Raw genomic sequence first — 27,478 nt, 5'->3', positions numbered from 1 at the left:
TAGTGCTGGTTTCAGCTTGAAGAGCAGTCAGGAGGATGATGGTATCCCAGGGCATGATGGTATCTACCCAATGTTATTTAGAGAGGCAAGTGAGGAGATTGCTGGGGCTTTGACCAAGATCTTTGTATCCTCCTTAGATACAGGAAAGGTTCCGGAGGACTGGGGAATAGCTAATATTGTTCCTCTGTTCAAGATGGGAAATAGGATAATCCAGGAAACTATAGACTGGTGAGTCTCACATTGGTGGTTGGGAATCTATTGGTGAGAATTCTTAGAGATAGGACTTCTGTGCATTTGGAAAAGCATGGCCTACTTAGGCGTGGTCAGCATAGCTTTGTGCAGGGCAGATCATGTCTTACTGGTTGACATTTTCAAGGAGAAAGTGAGGACTGCAGATGCTGGAGATCAGAGCTGAAAATGTGTTGCTGGAAAAGCGCAGCAGGTCAGGGCTTATGCCCGAAACGTCGATTCTCCTGTTCCCTGGATGCTGCCTGACCTGCTGCGCTTTTCCAGCAACACATTTTCAGCTCTGACATTTTCAAGGAGTTGACAAAGGTGACCAAAAAAGGTAGAGCAGTGGATGTTGTCTACGTGGATTTTAGTAAGGTCCCTCATGTTAGGCTCATCCAGAACATCAAGATGCATGGGATACATGGTGGCCCTGTGGATTCAGAATTGGCTTCCCCATAGAAGGCATAGGGTAGTGGTGGAAGATTGTTTTTTCAGGCTGGAGGTCCGTGACTAGTGATGTTCCACAGGGATCTGTACTGGAACCTCTACTGTTTGTAATTTATATAAATGACTTGGATGAAAACGTAGATGGGTGGATTAGTAAGTTTGCATACGTTACAAAGATCAGTGGAGTTGTGGATAGTGTAAAAGGTTATCAAAGGATGCAGCAGGATATAGCTCAGGTGTAGATATGGGCGGAGAGATGGGAGATGGTGTTTAATCTGGGCAAGGTGCTGCACTTTGGGACATCAAATATTAAGGAAAACTATAGAGTCAATGGCAGGATCCTGAACAGCATTGATGTACAGAGGGATCTTAGGGTTCAAATCCATAGCCCACTGAAAGTGGCCATGCACAAGGCTGAGGTGGTAAAGAAGGCAAAGGCATGCTTACCTTTATTGGTCAGGGAATTGTGTACATGAGTCAGGATGTCATGTTGCAGGTTTATAAAACTTTGGTTAGGCTGCCCTTGGAGTATTGCGTTCAATTGTGGTCGCCACATTACAGGAAGGATGTGGAGGCTTTGGCGAGGATGTAGCAGGGGTTTACTAGGATGCCGCCTGGATTAGAGGGTATGAGCTATAAGGAGAAACTGGAAAAACCTGGATTGTTTTCTCTGGAGTGGTGCAGGCTGAGGGGAGACTTGATAGAAGTTCAAAAATTATGAGGTGCACAGATAGGGTTGACAGTCAGAATCTTAGCGGGCATGCATTTAAGGTGAGAGGGGAAAGTTCACAGGAGATGTGAGGGGCAAGTTTTTTTACACAGAATGTGGGAAGAGTCTGGAACAAGCTACCAGGAAGCAGATACGATAGGGGTGTTTAAGGAGCTTTTAGATAAGCATATAAATATGCAAGGAACTGGAGAGATATACACCAAGGGCAGGCAGAAGGGATTAGTTTCATTTGGCATCATGTTTGGCACAACATTGTGGGCCAAGGGGCCACTACTGTGTTGGACTGTTCGTATGTTCTATGTTCAACCATCTAAGTTAAAGACAGGGAAGTTTCCCAGACAATTTTGCTTTAGAATGAAATCCAAAAGCGAAGTTCAGTTGTAAGCTATTGCACAGATTAAGTAGTGACTGAATAGAAAAAATATTGTGTAAGAATGTGCAAAAATAGTTCTCTCTCTCTCTCTCTCTGTCTGTCTGTCTCTCTCTCTCTGTCTCTCCCAAATATTGGTACAGAAATCTTAAATATTTTAAAGCCTGACCTGGATTAATGATCATGGTTCACCAGGATGCAACGGGGGGAGGACGAGGCATCGGGGGCTGGAATGCCAGGTTCTGCATGGACTGTAAAAGCTGCAGAGCTGAGGACTTTTGATGAACTCGGGACGGCAAGGTCCCCGGGAGAAAGTTTTTCTGTTGCCCTGAGCTATTCTGTAAATAACAAGAAAACACTTGTAAAAACTGTCTGACGTAAACTGAACTGCGCATTTCAAAATGACTGAGAATTTCTCACACAGCCTTGGCCATAGAGCTCAGCAGGAGGCCATTCAGTCCATCTTGTGTAAACAAGGACAGAATGCATGGGTTTGGTTAAAGAAAATTGGTCGTGGAAATACTGGAGTGAAGAGCAGGGAAGAATAGTTAATCATCTGTTTTCACTCAACACCATTTTTACCACCAGATTTTTAGAAAGTAATTGTGTCTCATAGGTTTATAGAGATCCCATTTTGGAGATTTTGGTCGATCTTGTCTTTCTATCTCAAAGAATTAACAAAATCTTGCAACACATTTCAATTACCCAGACTTTCTCCCATACTCCTCACCTTCAATATTAGGAGTGGGCAGCATGGTGGCTCAGTGGTTGGCACTTTGACTCACACTGCTAGGGACCCAGATTCAATCCCACCCTTGGGTGACTGTGTCGAGTTGCCGGGATGCTCCAATTTCCTCCCACGGTCACAAAGATGTGCAGGTTAGATGGATTAGCCATGCTAAATTGCCCATAGCGTCCAGGGATTTACAGGCTAGGTGGGTTAGCCATGGGAAATGCAGGGTTAAAGGATTAGAATGGGGGGGGGTTGGCTCTGGGTGGGATGCTGTTCAGAGTGTTGGTGTGGACTCAATGGGCTGAATGGTCTGCTTTCACACTGTAGGGGTTCTATGATTCGAACCGAAATGTGTTGTTCTCCTGGGTTTGGGATCCCTGCCTTGATGGTGGGTTGTAGGTAAGAAAGAAGTTACATATATTCCTCCTCAGGAGCATTTGCTAATGAAACCAGCACACAGAACAAAAAGGAACGGGAGGAGGAAGCCATTCAGGTTTTTGGATCAATTCCACCATTCTAGAACTTGGCCAATCTACATCTTAGCATCATGTGCCTGCCCTGGTTTCAGAACCCTTAATACCTTAACTCAACAAAAATCTTCAAGGCTCAGTTTTTAATTGCTTATCAAATTCCAATCCACTGTTTTCTTTTGGCGAGAGTCCCAGATTTCCATTACCCTCTCTGTGAGGAAGTACTGCTTGACATCATGGCTTAATGGCCTGGCTGTAATTTTAAGGTTGTGTACTTGGACCCCCCTCAACCACCAGAGGTGACCCTACTGGGCACTACACTGAGAGGGAGCAGGTCTGTTGATGGTTTACCTCCTCAGAGATGGGTACATGGAGATGTGAGGACCACACAGGGCAGGCTATGGGTGGGCAGGGGGCACTGCCTTTCCTGTCAGGGGGCCCCTAGAAGGCACATGGGATGTCGAGAAAGGATGGCCACCCCACTCCCACCAGAGTTCACCGGAGACCTCCAGATTTTACTGGATGATCCCTCCCCTCACCTCTTGCCTCCAAATGTGTTACCCTGACTTCATGCAACCTTTGCAGTCCTGTGTCAAGCTGGTTGGCCCACGTTCAGCCACCTCCAAAATTAATATGGCCTCCTGGAGGGGCAGTGCCCATAGGTAAAAGCAGTCAGTCCAGAAGTCTCTAATTAAGTGCAGTTAGTCTCATTATAGGAAGTATGTGGAGGCTCTAGAGAGGAGATTTATCAGGATGCTGCCTGGACTGGAGGGCAAGCCATCTGAAGAAAGGTTGAGGGAGCTAAGGCTTTTCTCATTGGAGTGAAGAAGGGTTAGAGGCGACTTAGATAGAGGTGTACAAGATGATGAGAGGCATAGATATAGTGGATAGACAGAGACTTTTCCCCAGGGCAGAAATGGCTATCACAAGGGGGCATAATTTTAAGGAGATTGGAGAAAGGTTTCGGGGAGATGTCAGAGGTAGGTTCTTTACACAGAGTGTGGTGGGTGTGTGGAACGCACTGCCAGTGGTGATAGTAGAGTCAGATACATTAGGGACATTTAAGCGACTCTTGGATAGGCACATGGATGATAGTAAAATGTAATGTATGTAGATTTGTTTGATCTTAGAATAGGATAAAAGGTCGGCACTACATTGAGGTCGGAAGGACCTGTACTGTGCTGTACTGCTCTATGTTCTATGTCTTGATGTTTCTATCTAAATGCAGTTCCTCCAGATGTTTCTATCCAGAGCCTCATACAAGTGAAGAGTAATGTTTTGACACAGTCGAGAACAGTAGTTCCTTTCAGTGACGGATAATGCCTTGTTGAGTTTAAAACAAAAGGTTCCTGGCAACTTCAGGTCTCTGTTGAATGATTTAATCTGAGAATTTGTGAACTGCAGTCTGACTCATCATCCCTGGGATAGAGAGGGTTAATCAACTCGGATTCTAGTGTAACCAGAAAGAGTTACAGTGTGCATCAGAAAAGGAAGGTGGGTAATTGCGATGTTTTGGGCACTTCTGTCATATGTTACGTTGCAAGGTTCGGAAGGCAGGGAGAGCTGGCCCATCAGTCTGGCATCAAAATGCGAATGTAAACAATAGCTTGGGGTCAACAACTTGTTATTAGAGTCAAGATTGGAGTGGTGCTGGAAAAGCATAGCAGGTCAGGCAGCATCCGAGGAGCAGGAAGGGCTTGGCCCGAAATGTCGATTTTCCTGCTCCTCGGATGCTGCCTGACCTGCTGTGCTTTTCCAGCACTGCTCTAATCTTGACTCTAATCTCCAGCATCTGCCGTACCCACTTTTGCCAACTTGTTGTTAGAGTCAACCTGGCTGTGACAATGGTTGTTGGTTTCATCATTGACAGAGGATGAGACAAGTCAGTCCTGCTTCCCAACGTTCTGGTCTCTTAATCTGGATTGACAGAAACCAGTACTAGGTAAGAGGTTAAACATAAAGGTTTTCCTAAAGTGATAAAGTTGAGGGGTGGAAACAAAATACTTTGAGACTCTATACTAGTTCTATGAATGTGATGACTGGCCCACCATTGAGAGACTGGCATTTTGAGTGCTGATGGTGATTTTTAATCCTCTGTCCTGGGAGTAAAGGATGGTTCCTGCACCTGAAACCTTCTCTTTGTCGGAAAGACCCAATATCCTTTCAATCACACCTGCATTTGACAAAGAAACTGGTGGCTTTGAGCCCTCGGGCCCACTCTGGAGCAAGTGTCAACTTGAAATGAATGAAAGCCGGTGACATACCAACTTGACATGAACTTAAAAGCGAGTGCATCCTTTATTCCAGGGGATATGATGGCCTAGTGGTACTCCAGAATTAATCCAGAAACTCAGCTAATGTTCTGGAGACCTGAGTTTGAATCCTACCATGGCAGATGGTGGAATTTGCTGAGAACCAGGAATATACATACTGGAGGCACAGGTAAAACCCTGAACAGAAACATTTGGGTGGCTCAGTAGATAGCAATACTACCTCACAGCACCAGGGACCCAAGTTCAATCCCATTTCTGCCAGGTGCTATGGTTTCCTCTCATAGTCCAAAGATTTGGAGGTAAGGTGGGTTGGCCATGCTAAATCGCCCATGGTGTCCAGGGACATGCAGGCTAGGTTACAGGAATGGGGGGGTGGCAGGCCTAGGTGGGGCGCTTGTTGTAAGGGTGGTGTAGATTTGATGGGCCAAATGGCCTAAACTTCATTCTAGGGATTCTATGGTACTCTACGTCCATTGATCTAAAGAAATAGACTGACTAGTTTTCCAATAGGAAGTGACGGATAAAAGCTTGGTTCACTTGATTCTGTGTTTTTTTGCTTTCCCTTGTGGTGTGAGAGTAAGTCACCCCAGCAACAAGGAGTTAAATTTCTTAAACAGTACAGTCCTGAACAATTGTGTCTGTTATTGAGAGCAGTTCTATGATGATATGGAGACATCGATTGATAAGGAAGAATATAACGTTTGATATTGTGGTAGTCAAATGGTTTAATGTTAAACTGTCTTGGTACTTCGTATGAAAATACCCTTCGCCGTCGTTGGCACGAGTTAGTAATTTGCTAGTTTGCTTACTGCTGCAGAGCACGTTGATGATTTCTTCTCATTTTTGCTGAGAGAGCTTCTCCTGCACTGTTGTGATGCTCTCAGTCTGGAGTTTGGCTGGTCTGGAAGAATGAATGGGAAGAATTGTGAAAGATTAGGACGAGATACTGCTGGAACAGTCTGAAGGAGGAGTGAAATGTAGAGACAGCCTCTATCTTAATTCTAATTCCTGGCTTCGTTCCACATCATAATGCTTTTGCCTAACAAAAGTCTATCACAGTTTCAAAAAGATTGAAAACTCATCTCCACCTTCAACAGAGAAAGTTCCAGATTTTCATTATTAGAGTTTCAATGAAGTATCATCCCAAAATGGCCTGACGTGAACGTTAATGTATTACCCCTTGTGCTGGACTCCATTTCTCGAGATGTTTTGAGTCAAGCGAGATAGTCTGTAGGGTATGGGGTGAAAGCAGGAACAGGGGACTGAGTTGAATGATTGGCCGTGATCATAATGAACGGCAGAGCTGGCTCAAAGGGCTGAATGGCTTATTCTTGCTTCTATTTTCTATGTATCTGTGTTTCTCCAACTAGAGGAAATGGTTTCTTCTCAACCGATTCTATCAAACTCCTTTACAATCATCTCAGTCAGAGCATCCCCTATGCTCATGGGAATATCTAAGTTCCTGGTTATAATGAGTGAACCATTTTCACTCCTGGTGAATCTTGCCCAGGCCTTCCTGAAGGGGTAGGGTCCAGAACAGAACAAAGGTGGCTATGGCATCGTGCGCAGGCCTAGGCATTATGGTTCCAACAGGCTGTGCCAAGAAATCAATGCCAGTTCCGAACATGCCACCTTCCTGATCTTAGCAAAGATGTCAATCACCCAGGGCTCTCTCCTGATCTCAGGGACAGACAGAAGCACTCTTTATTCTCCCTTTAACTGGTGTACAGAAGGGCATGGGTGGCAGGCAAGGGATAGGGGGGGCATATAGGTGGGAAATAGTTGCTTATAGGAGGAAAGAAATCTATTCCTGGTAACAAAGCACAAAGTTAATTTTGAAGCTATCTAGGGGGTGATTTTCAGATTGCAAAATCTATTTGAGCTCATATGTTACATGTGAAACTCATTTTCAAGCGCAGGGATGACACAGGAGGAGACTTTTAAGATGCAACTTCCACGCAATTCGCAAGAGAGAATGGCCAAAAAAATGTCCTCCGTACAACTGAGCTATCGTCTATCAAAATCTGACAACTTCCTTGTTTAATGAAGGATGTTAGCACGAGGGGATTAAAACACTGCCAATTCAGACATGCTGCGTCCCTCCATAAGTACTCCACAACTAGTCAAAGGCTAAAGATCACCCTGAATTCTACCTGCGCTAAAGCCCTAATTGCCCCTAAATGAAGCATTTTCTACATTCCTCTGTGTACACCTGACCATGAGTGTTGGTTAACATGAATGTAATGCTGTGCAGTCTGTCACAGGGCTGCATTTCCAGAGCCCAGTCTTGGAGGCAGAAGGAGAACCAAGTGGGGGAGGGGGGGGGGGCAGGGAGTGGATGCACAATAAGGTGGCACCCCACATCCTGCAGCTCCGAAGGTTTCCCAGGGCGTAGGCCGGGACCTGAATTTTCTGGCAATGCCAGAGCAGGGCTTAACTAATTCAGATCATTTAGACCGCAAGTAAATTACTGCAGATGCTGGAATCTGTACTGAAAGGAAAACATGTTGGAGATCAGAGCGGGTCGGGCAGCATTCATGGAAAGCAAGTAAGCAAATTAATTGAATCTAAATGGCTCTTCAAGAGCTGTAACCTCCAGCGTTTTTTGTTTTCAAGTCAGGTTAAATGTTGTACCTCACTGGCATATTGCCACTGGCCTCACTCTTCATTTGCAAAAATGTATTTATTCTTAAATTATCTGCAAGTACATTATAAAACAGTTCAAGTCAGACATTACAGAAAATACAATATAAGTATCATATTTCCCATTGGAACTATGCAATGTTTGGGATGGCACGATGGCTCAGTGCTCAGCACTGCTGCCTCACACCATCAGGGGACCTGGGTTCAATTCCACCCTTGGAGGCGTGGAGTTTGCACATTCTCCCCATGTCTGCATAGCCCAAAGATGAGCAGGCTAGGTGGACTGGCCATGGGCCATGACAGGAGATGGGGAGGACCTGGCTGGGCTGCTCTTCAGAGGGTCAGTGTGGACTCGATGGGCCAAATGGCCTGTTTCCACACTGTTGAGATTCGATGATATTAGGTGCCTCCATTCAAATGGAATATTTATTAAATATGACAAGAAACTATTTACATTCAAATACAAGCAATGAGTAGTTCTATAAGTTAACAGGGATATCATGGGCAGCAAGTCTTAGATGGTGGTCTTTCCACAGTGCTCCATGATGGCAGTTGCCCCAAGTTTTATGCGTCCCTCAGCAAATGGTCCTGCACCTTGGCATGTGCTAGTTTGCAACACTCAGTTGGGGGCAACTCTTTACACTGGAAGACTAAAAGGTTTTGGACAGACCAAACCTCAATGCACTTCTAGAGAGACAAAGGTAATGCTGCACATTTCTCAGACGTGTCCCTTCCACAGACTAATGGGGGAATGACCACTTCAACTCAACCAGTGAGTTGGTAATCACTTGGCCTCAGAGGCTTGTATTCACTAAATAAATAACTGAGTGCCTACCCAAGGTACCCAATTGGAGGGAAAACGAGGAGGTGACCAATTGTGACTGCTGGTTGGTCACTACTTCAGAACCCCAAGTCTCGTGGAAAAATCCAGGATCTAATCCCGCTTATAACAGTATCTCTCCAGCAGATTGGGTAGGAAAACACTCATTCCATAAGCAGGGCTGCATTTAAATACAGTGACTGAGAGAAAGAGAGGACTGCAGATGCTAGAGAGTCAGAGTCGAAACGTGTGGCACTGGAAAGCGCAGCAAGTCAGGCAGCATCCAAGCAGCAGGAGAGTTGACGTATCAAGCATAAGCCCTTCATCAGGAATGTGGAGGGTGGGAAGGGGGCTGAGAGATAAATGGGAGGGTGGGGATGGGGCTCGGGGGGCAGGTAGCTGGGAAGGTGATAGGTGGATGAAGGTGGGAGGATGATTGTGATAGGTTGGTGGGGAGGGTGGAGCAGATAGGTGGGAAGGAAGATGGACAGGTAGGACAGTTCAAGAGGGCCGTGCCGAGTTGGAGAGTTGGATCTGGGATGAGGTGAGGGGAGGGGAGATTCTGAAACTGGTGAAGTTGACATTGATGCCGTGTGGTTGAAGGGTCCCAAGGTGGAAGATGAGGCATTCCTCCTCCAGTCGTCAGGTGGCTTGGATTTGGCGGTGGAGGAGGCCCAGGACTTGCATGTCCTTGGGGGAGTGAGAGGTGAAGTTGAAGTGTTTGGCCCAGGGTGGTGGGATTGCTTGGTTGTTGGGTGTGTGGTTGCATGTGTCCCAGAGACGTTCCCTGAAATGCTCTACAAGATGGCGTTCTGGCTCCCTGACGTAGAGGAGACCACATCAAGAGCAATAGATACAATAGATAAGGTCGGTGAATGTGCCGGAAAATCTTTGCAGAAATATGCCAGATGTGAAAAGACTCTTTGGAGCCTTGGACAGGGGTGAGGGGGGAGGTGTGGGAGGAGGTGTAGTCCAGGTTTCTGGGGGAGTTGGTGGGTTTGAAATAGATGTCCATGTTGAGTCAGTCACTGGAGATGGAGATGGAAGGGGAAATAGGTGCTCAAGATGGTCCAGGTGACCCTGAGGTCAGGGTGGAAGGTGTTAATGAAATTGATGAACTTTTTTACCTCCTCGAGGGAGCATGAGGTGGCATTGATATAGTCTTCGATGTTGCGGAGGAAGTGGTTGGGGGTGATGACAGTGTAACTGCAGAAGATGGACTGTTCCACATACCTGACAAAGAGACAGCAGAGCTGGGACCTATGCAGGTGCCCATGGCTACCCCTTTGGTCTGGAGGAAGTGGGAGGATTCAAAGGAGAATTTGTCATGGGTGAGGACCGGTTCAGCCAAACGAATGAGTGTGTCGGTGGAAGGGTACTGGTTGGGTCGGCGGTGGAGAGAGAAACAGAGGGCTTGGAGGCCTTCACCATGGCAGATGAACGTGTACAGGGACTGGATGCTCATGGTGAAGGCGAGGCATTGGAGGCCAGGGAAACGAAAGTCATGGAGGAGGTGGAGGGTGTGGGTGGTGTCCCGCTGTATGTGGGGAGCTCCTTGAGCAACGGGTCAGGATGGTGTCGAGATATGAGAAAATAAGCTCGGTGGGCAGGAGCAGGCATTGACCAGGGCAGTCACGTTTGTGGATTTTGGGTGGGAGGTAGAACCGGGCGGTGCGGGATTCCCGGACTATGAGATTGGAGGCTTAAGATGGGAAATCTCCTGAGGTGATGAGGTTGTGGATGGTCTGGGACATGATGGTTTGGTGATGGGAGGTGAGGTCGTGATCAAAGGGGTGGTAGGTGGAGGTGTTTTTGAGTTGCACCTGGCTTAAGGATGTAGAGGTCGGTGCACCAAACTACCACTGTGTGCACCCTACCCCCCCATCCGCTGGTTTAATGGTGATGTGGGGGTTGGAACAGAAGGAGTGGAGGGCTGCCCTTTTGCAAGGCTGACAGGTTGGAGTTGGTGAGGGGGTGGACTGGTTGAGGCAGTCAATGTCATGGCGGCAGTTGGAGATGAAGAGGTCGAGGGCGGGTAAGAGAACAGGATGGGGTGTCCAGGTGGATGGAGTATGTTTGAGGCAGCAACGGGGTCTTTGGAGGGTGAGTGGGAGTCATGATTTAACAAATAAGCATGGAGGCAAAGTTCGATGTCACAACCAGTTTGGAATTCATTGACCCGGCAACGTAGTGAGATGAAGGTGAGATCTTTACTGAGGACTGATCGTTTATCCTCAGATTTGGGCAGGTCTGGGGAGATCGTAAAAACCCACAGGGCTGTGGGCTGGGGCCTGGGGCCTGGGGAGTGGAGCCTGGTGTAGAGTTGGAATTGGGAGTGGGGGCGGGGACTCTCTCTGGAGGGGGGGCAGTCATGTGGTCATTGGTCGGCAGCATGTGCAGCGGGGGGGGGGGGTGTGGCGTGATCGTCGGCGATGTTTGGGCGAGTGACATCAGTGGGGGCAGAAATGACATCGGCAGCAGCAATCACAGGGGTGGAAGTGACATAGCGCACAGCATTCGTGGAGGTTTCGGAGGCGATCGTGGAGGCGGTGGTCCTGGCAGTGATCATGCAGGTGGTGGACCTTAGTCCCTCTATCCCCAACCCCTCCCCATTCCTGATGAAGGGCTTATTCCTGAAACATGAACTCTCCTGCTCCTCGGATGCTGCCTGACCTGCTGTGCTTTTCCAGCGCCACATTTTCCCACTCTGTATTTAAATATGGATGACCCGTGTTGAAAGGGTAGTGTGTTACAACTTGCCTTGATAAGGTTTGCCCACATTTGGCAAAAAGCTTTGTGGGGGAAGACATACGTCAGACACGAGGGACGTGTAGGAATGAGAATGTTCACTGTGTCAACTCTCGCCAGTGCCACTGTCCAGCAGCTATCATTATCCCTCCAATGAGCTGCCAGAGGAAGTGGTGGAGGCTGGTACAATTACAGCATTTAAAAGGCATCTGGATGGGTATATGAATAGGAAGGGTTTGGAGGGAAACGGGCCAAGTGCAAGCAAATGGAACTAGATTAGGTTAGGATATCTGGTCGGCATGGACAAGTTGGACCGAAGGGTTTGTTTCCGTGCTGTACCTCTCCACAACTGGGCAGCTTTCCTTCAGGAAAGTTGGCTCTTGTGCAGATCAGCCCGATTTTTACCTCACCTGGGATAGGGTCAGGTCGAGTATACTGTGAACGGGAGTCCCTGCACTGACTGCTTCCATCGTTCCCAGCAGACACCATCCTTGGTAAGGTGAAATCCGGGTGGGTAGGAGAAGCCAGACTCTGACCCCAAGGGCAGCGGGTTGGAAAGTTGTAGAAGCTCGGTTTCTGACTGCAAAAACAAAAGTGTTTCAGACACTGCAAAGCAAGGCAAGACAGCTGGCCAAACACTTTCTAACTTACAGCTCATTCTTATGGACATTTGTCACTAGCAAGAGTCATAGAGCTATCAAAATTCGGCTGGCTGAATGATTGGATTGTAAAGAAGTAAGAATTGAACATTTAAAAGAAACTGTTCTTTCTCTGTGATGATTTTGGGATAGTCAGAGTCACATGTCAACACCAGAATGCAAACTCCCCGTCGACTCCTGAATAATGTCCCTCGAAGGTCCTGTTACTTCTCAAGCTAACAACCACACAGGGATTGTTTTCCTGAGGCTTCTTTTTAGTGCCAGAAGCTGAGCCCTGTAGGGTTGTGAGCTCTGAATCACACTGTTACCTCTCCTATGGTGGCAGTGTGGATGTAATGTGCCTTTAGTGTGGGCCAATTCTGGTAAAATCCATGATATGCTCTTGCAATCAATGGGGGTATAAATACAACTTCCCAGCATCCAGCTCCTTTGGAGGGGAAGGTTTAAGATTTCCACTACTCTCTACGTGAACAAGGGCATCCAGAGTTGCTTTCAAACTTGAAGACCCCTCACTTTGTTCTGTCAGAGCTGAGGGACCTGGAGCAACCTTGTGCTGGGGTTGCACCTTACTGGGGTATGAATGGCACAGCAAGGCCAGAGCTGGAACACACTCAGAGGAACATTCTGGAAGGAACACAGTGAGCACATGGGACATAAATATATGAAGAATATAGGTTAGAATGTTACAGCACAGTATAGATCCTTCAGCCCTCAATATTGTGCTGGCCTTTTATCCTACTCTAAGATCAAACTAACCTCCATACCCTTCATTGTACTGTCATCCATGTGCCTATCCAAGAGGCTTAAATGTCCCAAATGTCTCTGATTCTACTACCATTGCTGGCAGTGCAATCCACACCCAGCACTCTCTGTGTAGAGAACATTCCGCTGATGTGTCCCCTAAATCTTCCTCCAATCACCTTAAAATTATGCCCCGTTATGATAGCCATTTCTGCCCTGGGAGAAAGAGTCTGGCTATCTACTCTATTCAGTCATAGAGTCATAGAGATGTACAGCATGGAAACAGACCCTTCGGTCCAACCCGTCCATGCCGACCAGATATCCCAACCCAATCTAGTCCCACCTGCCAGCACCCGGCCCATATCCATCCAAACCCTTCCTATTCATTACCCATCCAAATGCCTCTTAAATGTTGCAATTGTACCAGCCTCCACCACTTCCTTTGGCAGCTCATTCCATACACACACCACCCTCTGTGTGAAAAAGTTGCCCCTTAGGTCTCTTTTATATCTTTCCCCTCTCATCATAAACCTATGCCCTCTAGTTCTGGACTCCCCGACCCCAGGGAAAAGACTTTGCCTATTTACCCTATCCATGCCCCTCATAATTTTGTAAAATTGAGGTCACCCCTCAACCTCCGACGCTCCAGGGAAAACAGCTCCAGTCTGTTCAGCCTCTCCCTATATCTCAAATCCTCCAACCCCTGGCAACATCCTTGTAAATCTTTTCTGAACCCTTTCAAGTTTCACAACATCTTTCCGATAGGAAGGAGACGAGAATTGCACACAATATTCCAACAACAGCCTAACCAATGTCCTGTACAGCCGCAACATGACCTCCCAACTCCTGTACTCAATACTCTGACCAATAAAGGAAAGCATACCAAACGCCTCCTTCATTATCCTATCTACCTGCGACTCCACTTTTAAGGAGCTATGAACCTGCATTCCAAGGTCTCTTTGTTCAGCAACACTCCCGAGGACCTTACCATTAAGTGTATAAGTCCTGCTAAGATTTGCTTTCCCAAAATGCAGCACCTCACATTTATCTGAATTAAACTCCATCTGCCACTTCTTAGCCCATTTTCCCATCTGGTCAAGATCCTGTTGTAATCTGAGGTAACTTTCCTTGCTGTCCACTACACCTCCAATTTTGGTGTCATCTGCAAACTTACTAACTATACCTCTTATGCTCACATCCAAATCATTTATGTAAATGACAAAAAGTAGAGGACCCAGCACCGATCCTTGTGGCACTCCACTGGTCACAGGCCAATGCCTCTCATCATCTTGTACACCTCTATCAAGTCATCACTCATCCTTCTTCGCTCCAATGAGGAAAGCCCTAGCTCCCTCAACCTTTCTTCATAAGACATGCCCTCCAGTCAAGGCAGCATCCTGGTAAATCTCCTCTGCACTCTCGCTAAAGTTTCCACATCTTTCCTAAAATAAGGTGATCAGAACTGAACACAATATTCCAATTATGGTCTAACCAGAGCATTATAGAACTGCAGCATAACCTTGTGGCTCTTAAACTCAATCCTCCTGCTAATAAAGCCAACACACCATACGCCTTCTTAACAACCTAATCAACTTGGATGGCAACATTGAGGGATCTATGGACGTCAACCCCAAGATTCCCCTGTTCCTCCACACTTCCAAGAATCTTCCCTTTAACCCTGTAATCTGCATTCAAATTTGACCTTCCAAAATGAACCACTTCGCACTTTTCTAGGTTGAACTCCATCTGCCACTTCTCAGCCCAGTTCTGCATCCTGTCAATGTCCCGTTGCAACCTACAACAGCCCTCCACACTATCCACAACTTCACCAAACTTCTTGTCATCAGCAAACTTACTAACCCATCCTTCCACTTCCTCATCTAAGTCATTTGTAAAAATCACAAACAGTAGAGGACCCAGAACAGATCACTGTGGAACACCACTGGCCACTGAGCTCCAGGTTGAATAGTTTCCACCCTCTGTCTTCTATGTATCCAGACAGCCAAATTTTCCTGTATCCATGCCTCCGTACTTTCTGAATGAGCCTACCACACCTTGCTAAAATCCATGTACACCACATCCACTGTTCTGCCTTCCGTGAGTTTTGTCACATTCTCAAATAATTCAACAAGGTTTGTTTATGAGGCATGATCTGCCCCTCACAAAGCCATGCTGACTATCTCTAATCAAACTATGCTTTTCCAAATAATCATAAATCCTGTCACTCAGAATCCTCTCCAATAATTTGCCCACCACCAATGCAAGACTGACTGGCCTGTAATTCCAAGGGTTATTCCTATTCCCTTTCTTGAACAAGGGAATAACATTTGCCACTCTTCAACCGGTCTGGTACATTAGTCCTAATGTAACTAGATCACAGCCCGGTGCACTTATGATCTACATTTATAGCAATATCTTGTATTAGTGTATCATAAAAAGTTGTTGATCTTGGCTTCTGCTCGACCAGCTGTCCTGGTGATTTAAGCCTTGATAATATCATGGTGCAACACTCTCAGCAAGGTGCCGTCTCGAAAACCACAGACAGATCCCCAGATGTGGTCGACCCAAGGCTCTGAACCCTGGAAAGGGGGCAGATGACCAGTTCCCGAGGCTCTGTGGGACCCAGGGCAGGAGCAGAAACCATGCCTGTGAGCAGGACTAGCTCCCCTTTGTACAGTTCCTTTGCATTAAAGGCTCTCATTCCATCTGCAACTTTAATTGTGATGTGCCCTTGCCCATTAGTTTTGTGAGTTTTGCCTGAGTAACCATGCAGAAACTGAAGTATCATGAATTTGAGCTCCTTAATCTCAGACACCTCTTTGAGAGAGCAGCACTGGTGGTGCTCCAGGGTAATAAGGCAACATGTTCAATTGCGCATGTACCTACTTGACTGGTAAGGTCTCTGGGACGAATTGGCACACGTTTGCAAAAGATTCTTCCTTTGCCTTGTCTGATTGAAAATTATGTTGAGCATTATGTTTTGGGAGTGCATGTTCATAGTCTGTGAACTGTTCTCCATCTTTGCATGGGTCCTTTAGCTTTGATTTTCCATGACCAGGAGTGAACCACGCTACAGCCTAGGGGGAAGATCACAGTTCAGTTAAAGGGGACTGAGAAAGCATTCAATACTTGATCCAAAATCCTGACAAGAGTCCATATCAGTGGGTGACATACCCTTGACCCTGTGATATTTTCCACTAGAATGTATCAATCAAGCACTAATGGAACTCACGATTGGCAAAACAGCCCAGAGTAAGCCAATTCTCATCACTTAATTATTGTATGGATGGCATGTACAGTTCTTGCAACTCTTTAGCCTGTTCCCCTCACTGGGGGTATAGTTCCATAGCCCACACAAGCAAGCCTTTATGTTGCTCGGCCTTGCTAAGACTCCCTGACTCCCCCAAGGGCTCCTTGACAGTGGTGAAACTGCATGCAGTCCCAGCTGTGGCCACTGCTCTGGGTTGGCACTACTGAGGCAACACAGCTGCCAGCCAGTCAGGTTGGTCATAGCTCACTGAAGCAGGATTAAACTGGTTAACTCTGTGTTGGCCAACACAGATGTGGGTGTAATTTTTACGATATTACACCCTTTCCAACCAGCATATTTGAAGTGTTGTTAGGGGGGTGGGGGGAGGAGCAGAGATGGTGGGGCAGGAAAACAAAATGGAGGTTAGAGTGGTGCTGGAAAAGCACGGTAGGTCAGGCAGCATCCGAGGAGCAGGAAAATCGACGTCTTGCTCCTACTCCTCGGATGCTGCCTGACCTGCTGTGCTTTTCCAGCAACACTCTAATCTAGACTCTGGTTTCCAGCATCTGCAGTCCCCACTTTTGTCGAGGAAAACAAAATGGGATGGGCCTGCCCACTCTCCATCGCTCTTCCATTTCATGTTGGGAGGGAAAGGAGTCGGACAGCTCTTTCCCCCATGCTCCCTGCCCCCATTAATGACAAGCATCAGCCCCACTCTCGCTCTGCCATTACAATGCACGGTTTCACTGAGGTGGCTACCAATTGTTTGGAATTGGAAGCGTACCTTGGTCAGAGTGGTTCTCTGTGCCCATCGGAGTCAACATCCTGCACCCTCCAACCCCCTCCAGCTCACTCCTCCCACTGAATATGCTCTTGGCACCTAAGCCGAGCCCATGCCTGTCTGAAATCTCAGACTTAAGCCCAGGCGCAACCATTCTTCATCCGCAGGGACAGCCCGCAGTCCTGTCTGTGCAGTCCTGCTCGATCCTGACACTGTCAGGATGAGCCTAGGATCTGATGCAGCTCTCTCAACAAAGTGACCCCTGCCCAAGTGGGGAAGGGGATTCTCACTCTGCGTCAGACAAGGTGGATTGCACTGTAAAAGCCCCACTGTGGGGCAGCATGGTGCATGGGCTGACAACTAACAAACAAGTCAAGGATGGCAGGAAATACAATGCCCTGTAAAATACTGCCCACGATGGACTGAATGGCCTCGCAATGGGACCAATGAGATGGGAGAATGGTGTTTAATTTGGATATATGAGAGATGTTACATTTTGGTAAGACAAACCAGGGCAGGACTTACACAATTAATGGTAGGGCCCTGAAAGATGTATTGTCAAACAGAGAGACTTAGTGTTTCAGATACATAGATCTCTGAAAGTGGCGTCAAGGCAGAGAGTGTGAAGAAGGCACTTTTTATTGGAGTTGGGACGTCATGTTCTACAGGACATTGGTGAGACTATTTTTGGAATACTGCATTCTGCTCACCCTGCTATGGGAAGGATATTCTTAAATTGGAAAGGGTCCAGAAAAGCTTTACCAGGGTGTTACGAGAACTGGACGGTTTGCGTTCTAAGGAGAGGCTGGATAAGCTAGGACTTTTATTCCCTGGAGCGTAGGAAACTAAAGAGTGACCTTATAAAGGTTTATAAAATCATTAGGGGCACCGATCAGGTGAATACCAATGGTCTTTTCACTCGGGTAGAGGCGTTCAAAACCAGAGGACAAAGGTTTAAAGTGAGAGGGGAAATATTTAAAATTGACCTGAGGGGCAACGTTTTCATGCAGAGGGTGTTGCATGTATGGAAGGAGCTGCCAGAAGACGTGGTAGCGTTAAGTACAGTTACAACATTTAAAAGACAGATGCATGGATAGGAAAGGTTTAGAGGGATATGGGCCAAATGCTGGCAAATGGGTCTAGTTTAGTTTGGGGAACCTGGTCAGCATGGTCAGGTTGGGTTGAAGTGTCTATTTCTGTGCTGTATGACTCTACTGCTGTAACACCACTGGATTACTGAAGGTATAATCAAGAGCTACTTACCTGCCCATTGGGCTTGCACAAGATTGTCGTACATTCTGGACCAGTTCCGAATTTATTACTTTCCTTCAACAAAAAGTCTTTTGGAGGACTGTGTGGGACCTTTGCTTCAGCTGCCCAGACCTAAAAAAAGCCGTGAATGAAACTGTGTTAATAGCTCAAAGGCAGAGACTTCAAATTAAATATTCCCGGTTTGTGGGCATCGTCAGCTAGGGCTGGCACACTTCACTCATCTCTAGCTGCTATGAGGTGGAGCTGGGCACTATCTCATTGAACCCAAGGGGAGCATTTTCAGCCAGATTTTGTGCCACACCTTGGCGCAGGAATAATAGGGTCCCAAATGGTAGTGGCCCACCTGCAAGCCGAGGTAAAGGTGGCAAGGTAACTCGGACCAAGCTGGACGGAAGGTGAATCCGGACAGAAAATGGTGACAGCAGAGGATCTGTCCAAGTCAGCTTCCAAGGAATTTGTATGAGCAGGGTTTGCATTCAGCCAATGGGCATCCTGTACTTACGGTTATACTGGACCCTGCATTCACCCGGGTCCTGGGTGGGAAGCGGTACACTGTCACTGGGTGTCCATCAATGTTCTGCTGCAAGATGTAGTTCCCAATGTCTTCCTCCGTGCTGAGTGAGATATTTAAGAGTCGCACAAAGTGGCCATTGGCAGCGACTTCGATTATTTTCATGTTGCCCATGGTGCTGGAAGAAAGAAATGGTTTGAGCTCACTTTGCCTGTGAAATTTGAAAACGGTGTGCTCAGAAACAGGAGGAGGCCCTGAAACCCACACTGCGAGGGGAACTATGGGGATCTCCTCCAGAGAAGACAACTTGGGCTCACCGTCCAATGACTCTCACAGCCAAAGGACCAATCAGAGGGTGTCAGGGCAGGGGAAGCCCCCTTCACAAGGCAGCCCCATGGCAGCCACTACACTCAGAGAAGCCTACATTCAGGCCTAATGGGAACTGCTGGACCACTCCCCCTTCCACCACCACAACCCTGCCACTGACAACCCAATCCCCGTCCCCCCACCAACTCTCTACCACTACCAATCCTGGCATTGGGAAGGAAAACCAGCTGCAGTCACACTGGCCTCCTTTATTTAGCCTCATTGGGTCAATAACAGTCTTCATCAGCCAGCACTCCCACTCCCTCCCCACATCCTCTCCTCTCCCCGAAGTCTGCTTCTGTGAAAGCGGTGCCAGCACGTGGGAAACAGAACCTCAAAACTGGTTCACTTCTTTTAACCTCACAATATCAAGTGCCTTGATGGCAATACTGCTACTGGACTATTAATCCATGACGCCTTTTATTGCCATGGGGACAAATCCCACCATGTCTGCCGGTAGAATTAACTAGTAGCAAGGGGATTAGAAATTAATCTCAGTGATGGTGACCATGAAAGTATTGTTGTAGGAATGCAACTGGTTCACTAATGGCCTTTTGGGAAGGAAATCTGCCACTCTTACCTAGTCTGGCCTACACATGACTCCAGATCCATAGCAACGTGGCTATAGGATCATAGGAATAAGAGCAGGCCATTCAGCCCATTGAGTCTGCTCTGCCATTTAATTCAATCATGGGTGATCAAACTTCATTTTGACCACAATATTCCCTTAACCCTTCACATCATTGATAATCAAACCTTGATTCACCTGTAATTACACTCAGAGACTGAATTTTCCCCAGGCCTCCGAGGTAGAAAATTCTAAAGTATCACCACCCTCTGAGTAAAACTAATTCCTCCTCACCTGATTCTCAAATGGCACTCTGCTTATTTTTAAATTGTGACCTCTGACTCCAGACTCCCCGACCAGGAGAAACATTTTACCTGCATCTACCCTGTCTATCCCTGTTGCGGTTCTAAGGAAGCATTTTGATAGATGTTCTGAATTCTAATCACAAATGCTCTGTGTTAAGAAGATGTCATGTCAACTCTAACAGTAAAGGTAAAGTTTCCATAATCCAGTGGGCCATACACTGCTTTCTCATTAGAGAGAAACAGAGAGAGAGAGCGGTGACTGATTACATCTAATATGGCTGAGTCTTTAACACTCTCTGAAACGGTTGAGTGAGCTACTCGGTTGTACCAAACTGCTACCAGAGACCAGATGAATTGTAACTCTACACCACTTTCTCAAAGGCAATCAGATAACAAATGGTTTTGCTCCATGGCAAGGTAAGAATTAAAAGAATGCACCCTGCCCCTGGTCCCACCCTCTTGTTGAGACTGGTGAATATTGGAGTAATCTCACACGGGTCTGAGAAACTGGCTCATTTCATCACAAGATGACCCTACTCCAACGTCCCCACCCTGTAACTACTTCAATATATCCTTTCCCAACATAAAACAAAGAAAGACAAATACAAGAATCACACCCCATTACTTTAATATCTCTATAGTCTTTCCCTCAGGTCACTCACCTGTAATGAGATTAATCAGTAACCCCATAAGCCTCCAGGGGGAAGCCCTGCACAGGGCTGGCAACCTGTTCACGAGGGGTTGCAGTAACAAAGCAGACTCCAATCACCATGGTGACCAGCAGGGGAGGATATACTCAAATGTTGGAAAACACATTCACATTCCACAAGCAACACACAAGTCAAATACAGCACTGCCAGAGACCGATCACATGCACAGTGATGAATTTATACTGTATCTTCTCACTGATTTAACTCTTTACAAGAATATTTTAGGTTCATTGATATTTTATAATGATTTCAGTTCCCTTCTGATAGTGGAATCCCTTTGTACTCTCCCACATTAGTCAACAATTCTAATGTCACTGGAGGAGGTTGTTTGGTCCAACACACCTGTTCTGGCTCTTTGAAAGGCTGATCCAAACTCACTCTAGTCCACTTCACCTGTAACCTTCCAATATTCCTTATTTCTCAATTCTTCCAGCAACCCCCCCCCCCCCACCCCCCCACCACCCCCAAAGCAGTTGCAACATTCAAATGTGGTCTGAAAGAAATTACTAGGAGACAGTGAGGACTGCAGATGCGAGAGATCAGAGTCGAGAGTGTGGTGCTGGAAAAGCACAGCAAGTCAGGCAACATCCAAGGAGCAGGAGAATCAATGTTTCGGGGATAAGCCCTTCATCCATTCCTGATGAAGGGCTTATGCCCAAAACGTCGATTCTCTTGTTCCCTGGATGCTACCTGACCTGCTGTGCTTTTCCAGCACCACACTCTCGACTCTGAAAGAAATTCCCCTTAGTTCACCAAGGCCATCAATATAGCCCACCCCTTCCACACTCCACACCCTGGGTATATTACAAGTTATTATAGATCCCTGTCCTTGCATACTCAACCCTCCTATTTCTCCCTGTCTATCCTATCCATGGTAAAAATCACACTACACCATGATATAATCCAACAGGTTTATTTGGTAATGCAAGCTTTTGGAGCGTTGCTCCTGTGTCAGGTAGCTACCTGGACTATAACCTGGTGTTGTGTGATTTTTACCTTTGTCCACCACAATCCAACACCATAGCTAGCCTATCCAAGCCATTCATCATTTTCAACATCTTTATTAAATCTCCTCATAACCTTCTCGCAACTGGGAGGACAATCCTAGCTTCTCAACACTTCCCAGTCAACTAGTAACGAGTAAAGAATTTGGGGATATCCATTTGGGAAGAAACCAGCCAGCATTACTTCATCTGGCCTACATGTGATTACAGCCCCACACCAACATGATTGTCTCTCAACTACCCTCTGACATAACCCAGATGATTTCAACTACACCACCTCTCAAGAGACTCTTATAGAGTTATGGAGCCATACAGCACGGAAACAGACACTTCAGTCCAACCAGTCCATGCCAACCATAATCCCAAATTAGATTGGTCCCACCTGCCTGCACTTGACCCATATCCATCAAAAACATTTTTTATTCGTGTACCTATCCAAATTTCTTGTAAACATTATAACATCCACATCCGCCACTTCCTCTGGACCAACCACTCTCTGTGTAAAAAATTGCCCTCGTGTCTTTTTTAAATCTTTCTAGCCCCACCTTAAAAATATCTTGTAGTAAAAAAAAGTTCTCAAAGACCACACTCCCAAAATAAATACTTACATGGTAAACAGCCCTGCCTCTAATAAGAATGAATTCTATAATCTGTACTGTTAATTGTATGAACACAATGCATTAAAAGAAATCTATTTATAAACAGTCGTTAACCGCGGACATTATTTCTGGACAACCTTACTTGTCAAGAATTGTTTTTTTAAATGCCCATTTCCCATAATCATGAAATGCAGAAGCAAACTTCACCATGGGAGGGCACAGTTGAACAATCTTCCCAACTTTCTCAACAGTGTGAGCACATGGATAAAAGGTTTGAGATACAAAGCAGTGAGTCAACAGCTGATGATGGAACATGTCTTGGTTACCTGGCGATCGGTGTGTTGAGGTCACATGTGTTCATGACTGGCTTACAAACAAGGGGCGCGTTGGTCGAGTCATTGTTCTTGAGGTTCTCAATCAAAGTGTTGTAAAAATCTCGCCCTTGACCGGATTTGCAACTGTTGGGAGAATGGGTCGGAGGCTTTGCACAGAACCACTTTGGCTCAGTTTTATTACTTTCCGACGCTGTAGAAGAAGAGATGTCATTGTAGGTGCTCCCAACAGCCTCATGGCCTTTTGCACATGGCTGCAGTCACAGGTGAACACAAGATTATAAGCAAAGACATGCCCCCCCACCACCAACCCACCTCCTTCTCGCCCCTTCAGAAAAATACCAACCTTACAAAGAGGCAGTGAACAAAGAGGGTTCAGATAGCTGAACAAGGGAGATGTTAAAGCAGAAAACTTTGCTATCCTGCTTGGACAGCAGAGACTCTCCTAATGTGCAAGTAGGTGTGAACAGGCCTATATCTCAGGGTGGCTGTTGGTGAGGTTCAGATCTGCAAAGTACCTTTCCCACTGCTTCCCTGACCTTGGGCTTGTGGTGCTGTGTGGATGTGTCAGGTGGAGATGTGAGGTGTCTGTCAGCCTGATGCAACCTTTCCCGCAAACACTTCCCGGTTCCACAGCCCAAACCCTGTAACCAGATGGAAATCAGGATTGCAGTCACATTTTCTGCTATTTGCCTTAACGTTAAGGAGTGTTTTTCAAGTTGAACCATGAGGACGTTCAGGAGATGCACTCAGAGAGATGTCCTCACCTCAAAGGCCAGGAAGTCGGGGTTCAAGTCCCACCTACTCTCAACGTACCTGTGAAATGCCCAGGTCAGTTGGGTAGAGAGGGTTTGATGGAAAGGAATGCTCATTAGCTACCCCCACACCCCATTCTCATACCCACCTTGGTACTGATTGACACCAATGAGTAGGCCATAAATGGGGAGGTGGGATTGAAAGGTGTAGCAGCAGAGGGAGATCATGGGAAAGGGGCAAGAACTGAAACAGAAACAGCATTTAAAGAAAACAACTCTGTCATGTCCTAATAAACACTCGAGCTGATGTGGCAATAAAACAGTTGCTTTTTTATTATAGACCCTGAAACATTCACACCAAATATTTTACATTCAGTAGCAAGAGTAGACTTGAGTGTAAATACTACAACATGTTCACTCCTATCAGGGTCTTCAATCAACACTGTGAGGGTAACGTATGCATCACCATTTTCAAAACTAAAGGATGCCCAACTCTTATTTTGAAAGCGCAGAGAAACCCTTAAGTTAACATGAATTGCTCCCACAAGGGAATAAATGTTTGCAGTGGTGCTTATAACTTCAATAAAAAGACAAGAATTAGGAGCAGGAATAGGATACAGTATTTCAAAGGTGAACTGCCATTCTTCCGAGAGAAGAAATTTTAAATGGTAGATTCCTTATGTTGAAACTGTGTTCCCTTGTCCTAGATTCTGCCATGAGGGGAGATATCCACTCAGTGGATTTCCGGCCCAAGCCCTCTCAGAAGCTTACGCATTTCAGTGAGATCAGGTCACAATGTACAAGCCATCTGCAGCTCAGTTTCATCCAGTTAGCAAGTGTGACGTATCGTCAGTATCCGAGGCTGCCAAATCTCTGGGATTCTCCAGGAATCTGTACATATTTACTGTCTGCCTGGATTGTTCAGTTCAAGGCGTGCATCCGTTGGTGAGTTTATCTGTTGGGCAATGCCTGGGTACACCAGGATGTTACAGTAACAGCTTAAAATATCTAATTTCTTCCCTTTGTTCTTTCATGGGGTACTCCTGGCAGGGCCAGCTTTAGTTGCCCATCCCAATCTTGCCCTTGAACTGAGAGGGCTTGCTAGACCATTTCAGAGGGCAATTAAAGGTCAACCACATTGCTGTGTGTGTGGAGTTAACTCACCAGGTGAGGATGGCAGATTTCCTTCCCTAAATAAACGAATTAACCAACGGTCATCCAACAGAGCTTTGTGGAAGATTGGGATGTCTAGTTGGCATGGACAAAGTTGGACCGAAGAGTCTGTTTCCATGCCTCCATTACAATCTCAGCAAATTTCAAAAACTCTGCAAGAGAAGAGGAGGAGGGGAAGGGCAATGGGTGGAAGGAGGATTGGCATGAGATGGGGGATCTTTGTGGGAGGGATAAAGCAGGGTAGATAGAAATGGTATAAGCTGAAGTGGGTGGCATGGGGGTGACTTTATTTAATTCACTTGTGAATGTGGGCATCGCTGGCTGGGCCAGTGTTTTTTGCCCATCCCGAACTGCCCTTGAAAAGGTGATGGCCAGCTGACTACTTAAACTGCTACAGACCACATGCTGTAGGTAGCCCCATAATGCCCTCAGGAATGAATTTCCAGGATTTTGACTCAGTGATATTGAAGGAACACGGTTGTATTTCCAAGTCAGGATGGTAGGTGACTTGGAGGCGAACTTGCTGATGGGGTGTTCCCTTGTATCTGCTGCCCTTGTTGTTCTAGATGGGTTTGGAAGGCGCTGTCTGAGAATCCTTGGTGAATTTCCGCAGTGCACCTTGTAGATGGTACACACTGCTGCCACTGAATGTCGGTGGTGGAGGGAGTGGATGCTTGTGGATGTGGCGTTTCAATCAAATGAGTTGTTTTGTCCTGGATGATGTCAAGCTTCTTGAGTGTTGTTGGAGCTACACCCATCGAGGCAAGTGGGGAGTATTCCATCACACTCCTGACTTGTGCCTTGTAGATGGTGGAGAGATTTCGGGGAGTCAGGAGGTAAGTTATCACAACAGTATTCCCAGCCTCTGATCTGCTCTTGCTGCCAATGTGTTTATGTGGCCAGTCCAGTTGAGTTTCTGGTCAATGGCAACCCCAGGGATATTGATGTGGGGGATTCAGTGTTGGTAGCACCATTAAATGTCATGGGGTGGTGGTTAGATTGTCTCTTATTGGTGATGGTCATAGCCTGGCATTTGTGTGGCGTGAATGTTACTTGTCAGTTGTTATCCCAAGGAGGAAAAATTGAGGACTGCAGATGCTGGAGATTAGAGCCAAGAGTGTGGTGCTGGAAAAGCACAGCAGGTCAGGCAGCATCCGAGGAGCAGGAGAATTGACATTTCAGGCATAAGCCCTTCATCAGGAATCAGTTGGTGACACAAGCCTGGATATTGTCCAGATCCTGTTGCATTTGAACATTGGTACAAGGGAGAAGACATGGAAGGCACGAAGGGATGTTGTCAAGGATTGGGGATTTGAAGATATTCTATTGCATAATAATATGGGCGGCACGGTGGCACAGTGGTTAGCACTGCGGCCTCACATCGCCAGTGACCCGGGTTCAATTCCCGCCTCAGGCGACTGTCTGTGTGGAGTTTGCACATTCTCCCTGTGTCTGCGTGGGTTTCCTCCGGGTGCTCCGGTTTCCTCCCACAGTCCAAAGATGTGCAGGTCAGGTGAATTGGCCATGCTAAATTGCCCGTAGTGTTAGGTAAGGGGTAAATGTAGGGGTATGGGTGGGTTGCGCTTCGGCGGGTCGGTGTGGACTTGTTGGGCCGAAGGGCCTGTTTCCACACTGTATTCTAAGCTAATCTAATCTAATACTAATTTCATTGTAAATGTTTTACAGGTATCGGGAAGTTAAAGGTAATCTTTGCAGTGAGTAATTCGTAGAAGAACAGCCATTCAGGGGTGAATATGTGTGCTTCCTTTTTTATATTTGAACAACCTTATTTCTTGGTTCTAAACTCTGGGGGATGTGGCTATTTGACCAGTTGAAGAGGATAGAGCCGGGAGGGGATGAAGAAACCTTCAACAATACATCCAATCAGAGCCAGCCATCAGAAATTAGGGATTGATTATTAATGCCCCATGCTGTGGGACTGCTTCTAGTCTGCCTCAGAATATGTGTTGAAAATTGTCAAGTCAGTCAACACTCACGGACACTGAGGCTGATAAAGAGAGAGCCAAGAGGCTAGTAACCTGGAACCAACTCAGTCTAAAACAGTGACGCAAACAGGAAGTAATTCACCTTTAATGATAGATGAGGGGGGAACAAGGCCATTAGAGCATTATGGTGGGGAATCTTTACCTTGGGTTGTTGCATTGAAGTCTGGGGGCAGGCAACAAGCCTTTGACCCTCTGCAACATGAGAAGATTAGATCAACATCTGTACTTGAGTTACAGAACTCTGGGCTGAATCCAGGGATGGCAAGGAGGCCATGTATGGACTAGCACACACTGGTTGGGTCAAATGGCCTCTATCTGCCTGACAAATTCTGTGGCAACTGTTTGTCTCTCTTCCAAAACGTCTTTCTTTTTTTCTCCTTTTTCTCTGAATTGTCACTGTCCATCTCTTTTAATCCAAGCCCATTACATATCTCATCCCTTTGGCAGGGGGATTTGGCTAGCCCAGGGAGATTGTGATCCTGCTGCCCCTTTCCATTACCATTCAACAAGAGGGACATAGGAGCAGGTGAAGGCCATTCAGCCCATCAGGTCCAAACTCCACTGACTCGGTTCCCTGATCTTTGATACCCTTCACCACCTCAGGCGACTGTCTGTGTGGAGTTTGCACATTCTCCCCGTGTCTGTGTGGGTTTCCTCCGGGTGCTCCGGTTTCCTCCCACAGTCCAAAAATGTGCAGGTTAGGTGAATTGGCCATGTTAAGTTGCCTGTAGTGTTAGGTGAAGGGATAAATGTAGGGGAATGGGTCTGGGTTGTTTGCTTCTCGGAGGGTCGGTGTGAACTTGTTGGGCCAAAGGGCCTGTTTTCACACTTTAAGTAATCTAATCTAATTAAGCACCAAAAAAGCATCTGGAAAAGACTTGTTCACTGTGTGTAGGGGATACTGGGTGAATAGAGGGAAACAGGTCAGCCTGCAATCTGCAGAGTTTTCATGATAAAGTTATAAAGCATAAACATGCAACA

The 27,478-nt window shown here is 46.5% G+C and overlaps 1 protein-coding gene across 1 annotated transcript in view; it reads right to left on the bottom strand.

Moving 5' to 3' along the window:
* LOC122561568 (protein diaphanous homolog 1-like) overlaps nucleotides 1-27,478 on the bottom strand; it is a 108,906-nt gene that overhangs the window by 3,198 nt on the left and 78,230 nt on the right. Inside the window, exons 10-16 of the mRNA XM_043713365.1 lie at nucleotides 22,558-22,756; nucleotides 18,671-18,857; nucleotides 18,160-18,279; nucleotides 15,752-15,942; nucleotides 11,876-12,045; nucleotides 6,064-6,155; nucleotides 1,948-2,116 (exon numbers count right to left, since the gene is read on the bottom strand). Of these exons, the coding sequence (XP_043569300.1) occupies nucleotides 1,967-2,116; nucleotides 6,064-6,155; nucleotides 11,876-12,045; nucleotides 15,752-15,942; nucleotides 18,160-18,279; nucleotides 18,671-18,857; nucleotides 22,558-22,756 (1,109 nt within the window). The 3' untranslated portion in view covers nucleotides 1,948-1,966. The remainder of the gene's footprint in view (nucleotides 1-1,947; nucleotides 2,117-6,063; nucleotides 6,156-11,875; nucleotides 12,046-15,751; nucleotides 15,943-18,159; nucleotides 18,280-18,670; nucleotides 18,858-22,557; nucleotides 22,757-27,478) is intronic.

This window comes from Chiloscyllium plagiosum, chromosome 23 (genome assembly GCF_004010195.1).
Source record: "Chiloscyllium plagiosum isolate BGI_BamShark_2017 chromosome 23, ASM401019v2, whole genome shotgun sequence".
In the NCBI taxonomy this organism is placed as follows: Eukaryota; Metazoa; Chordata; class Chondrichthyes; order Orectolobiformes; family Hemiscylliidae; genus Chiloscyllium; species Chiloscyllium plagiosum.
The sequence above is the reverse complement of the archived record's forward strand: the minus strand, read 5'-3'. Positions and strand labels throughout refer to the sequence as shown.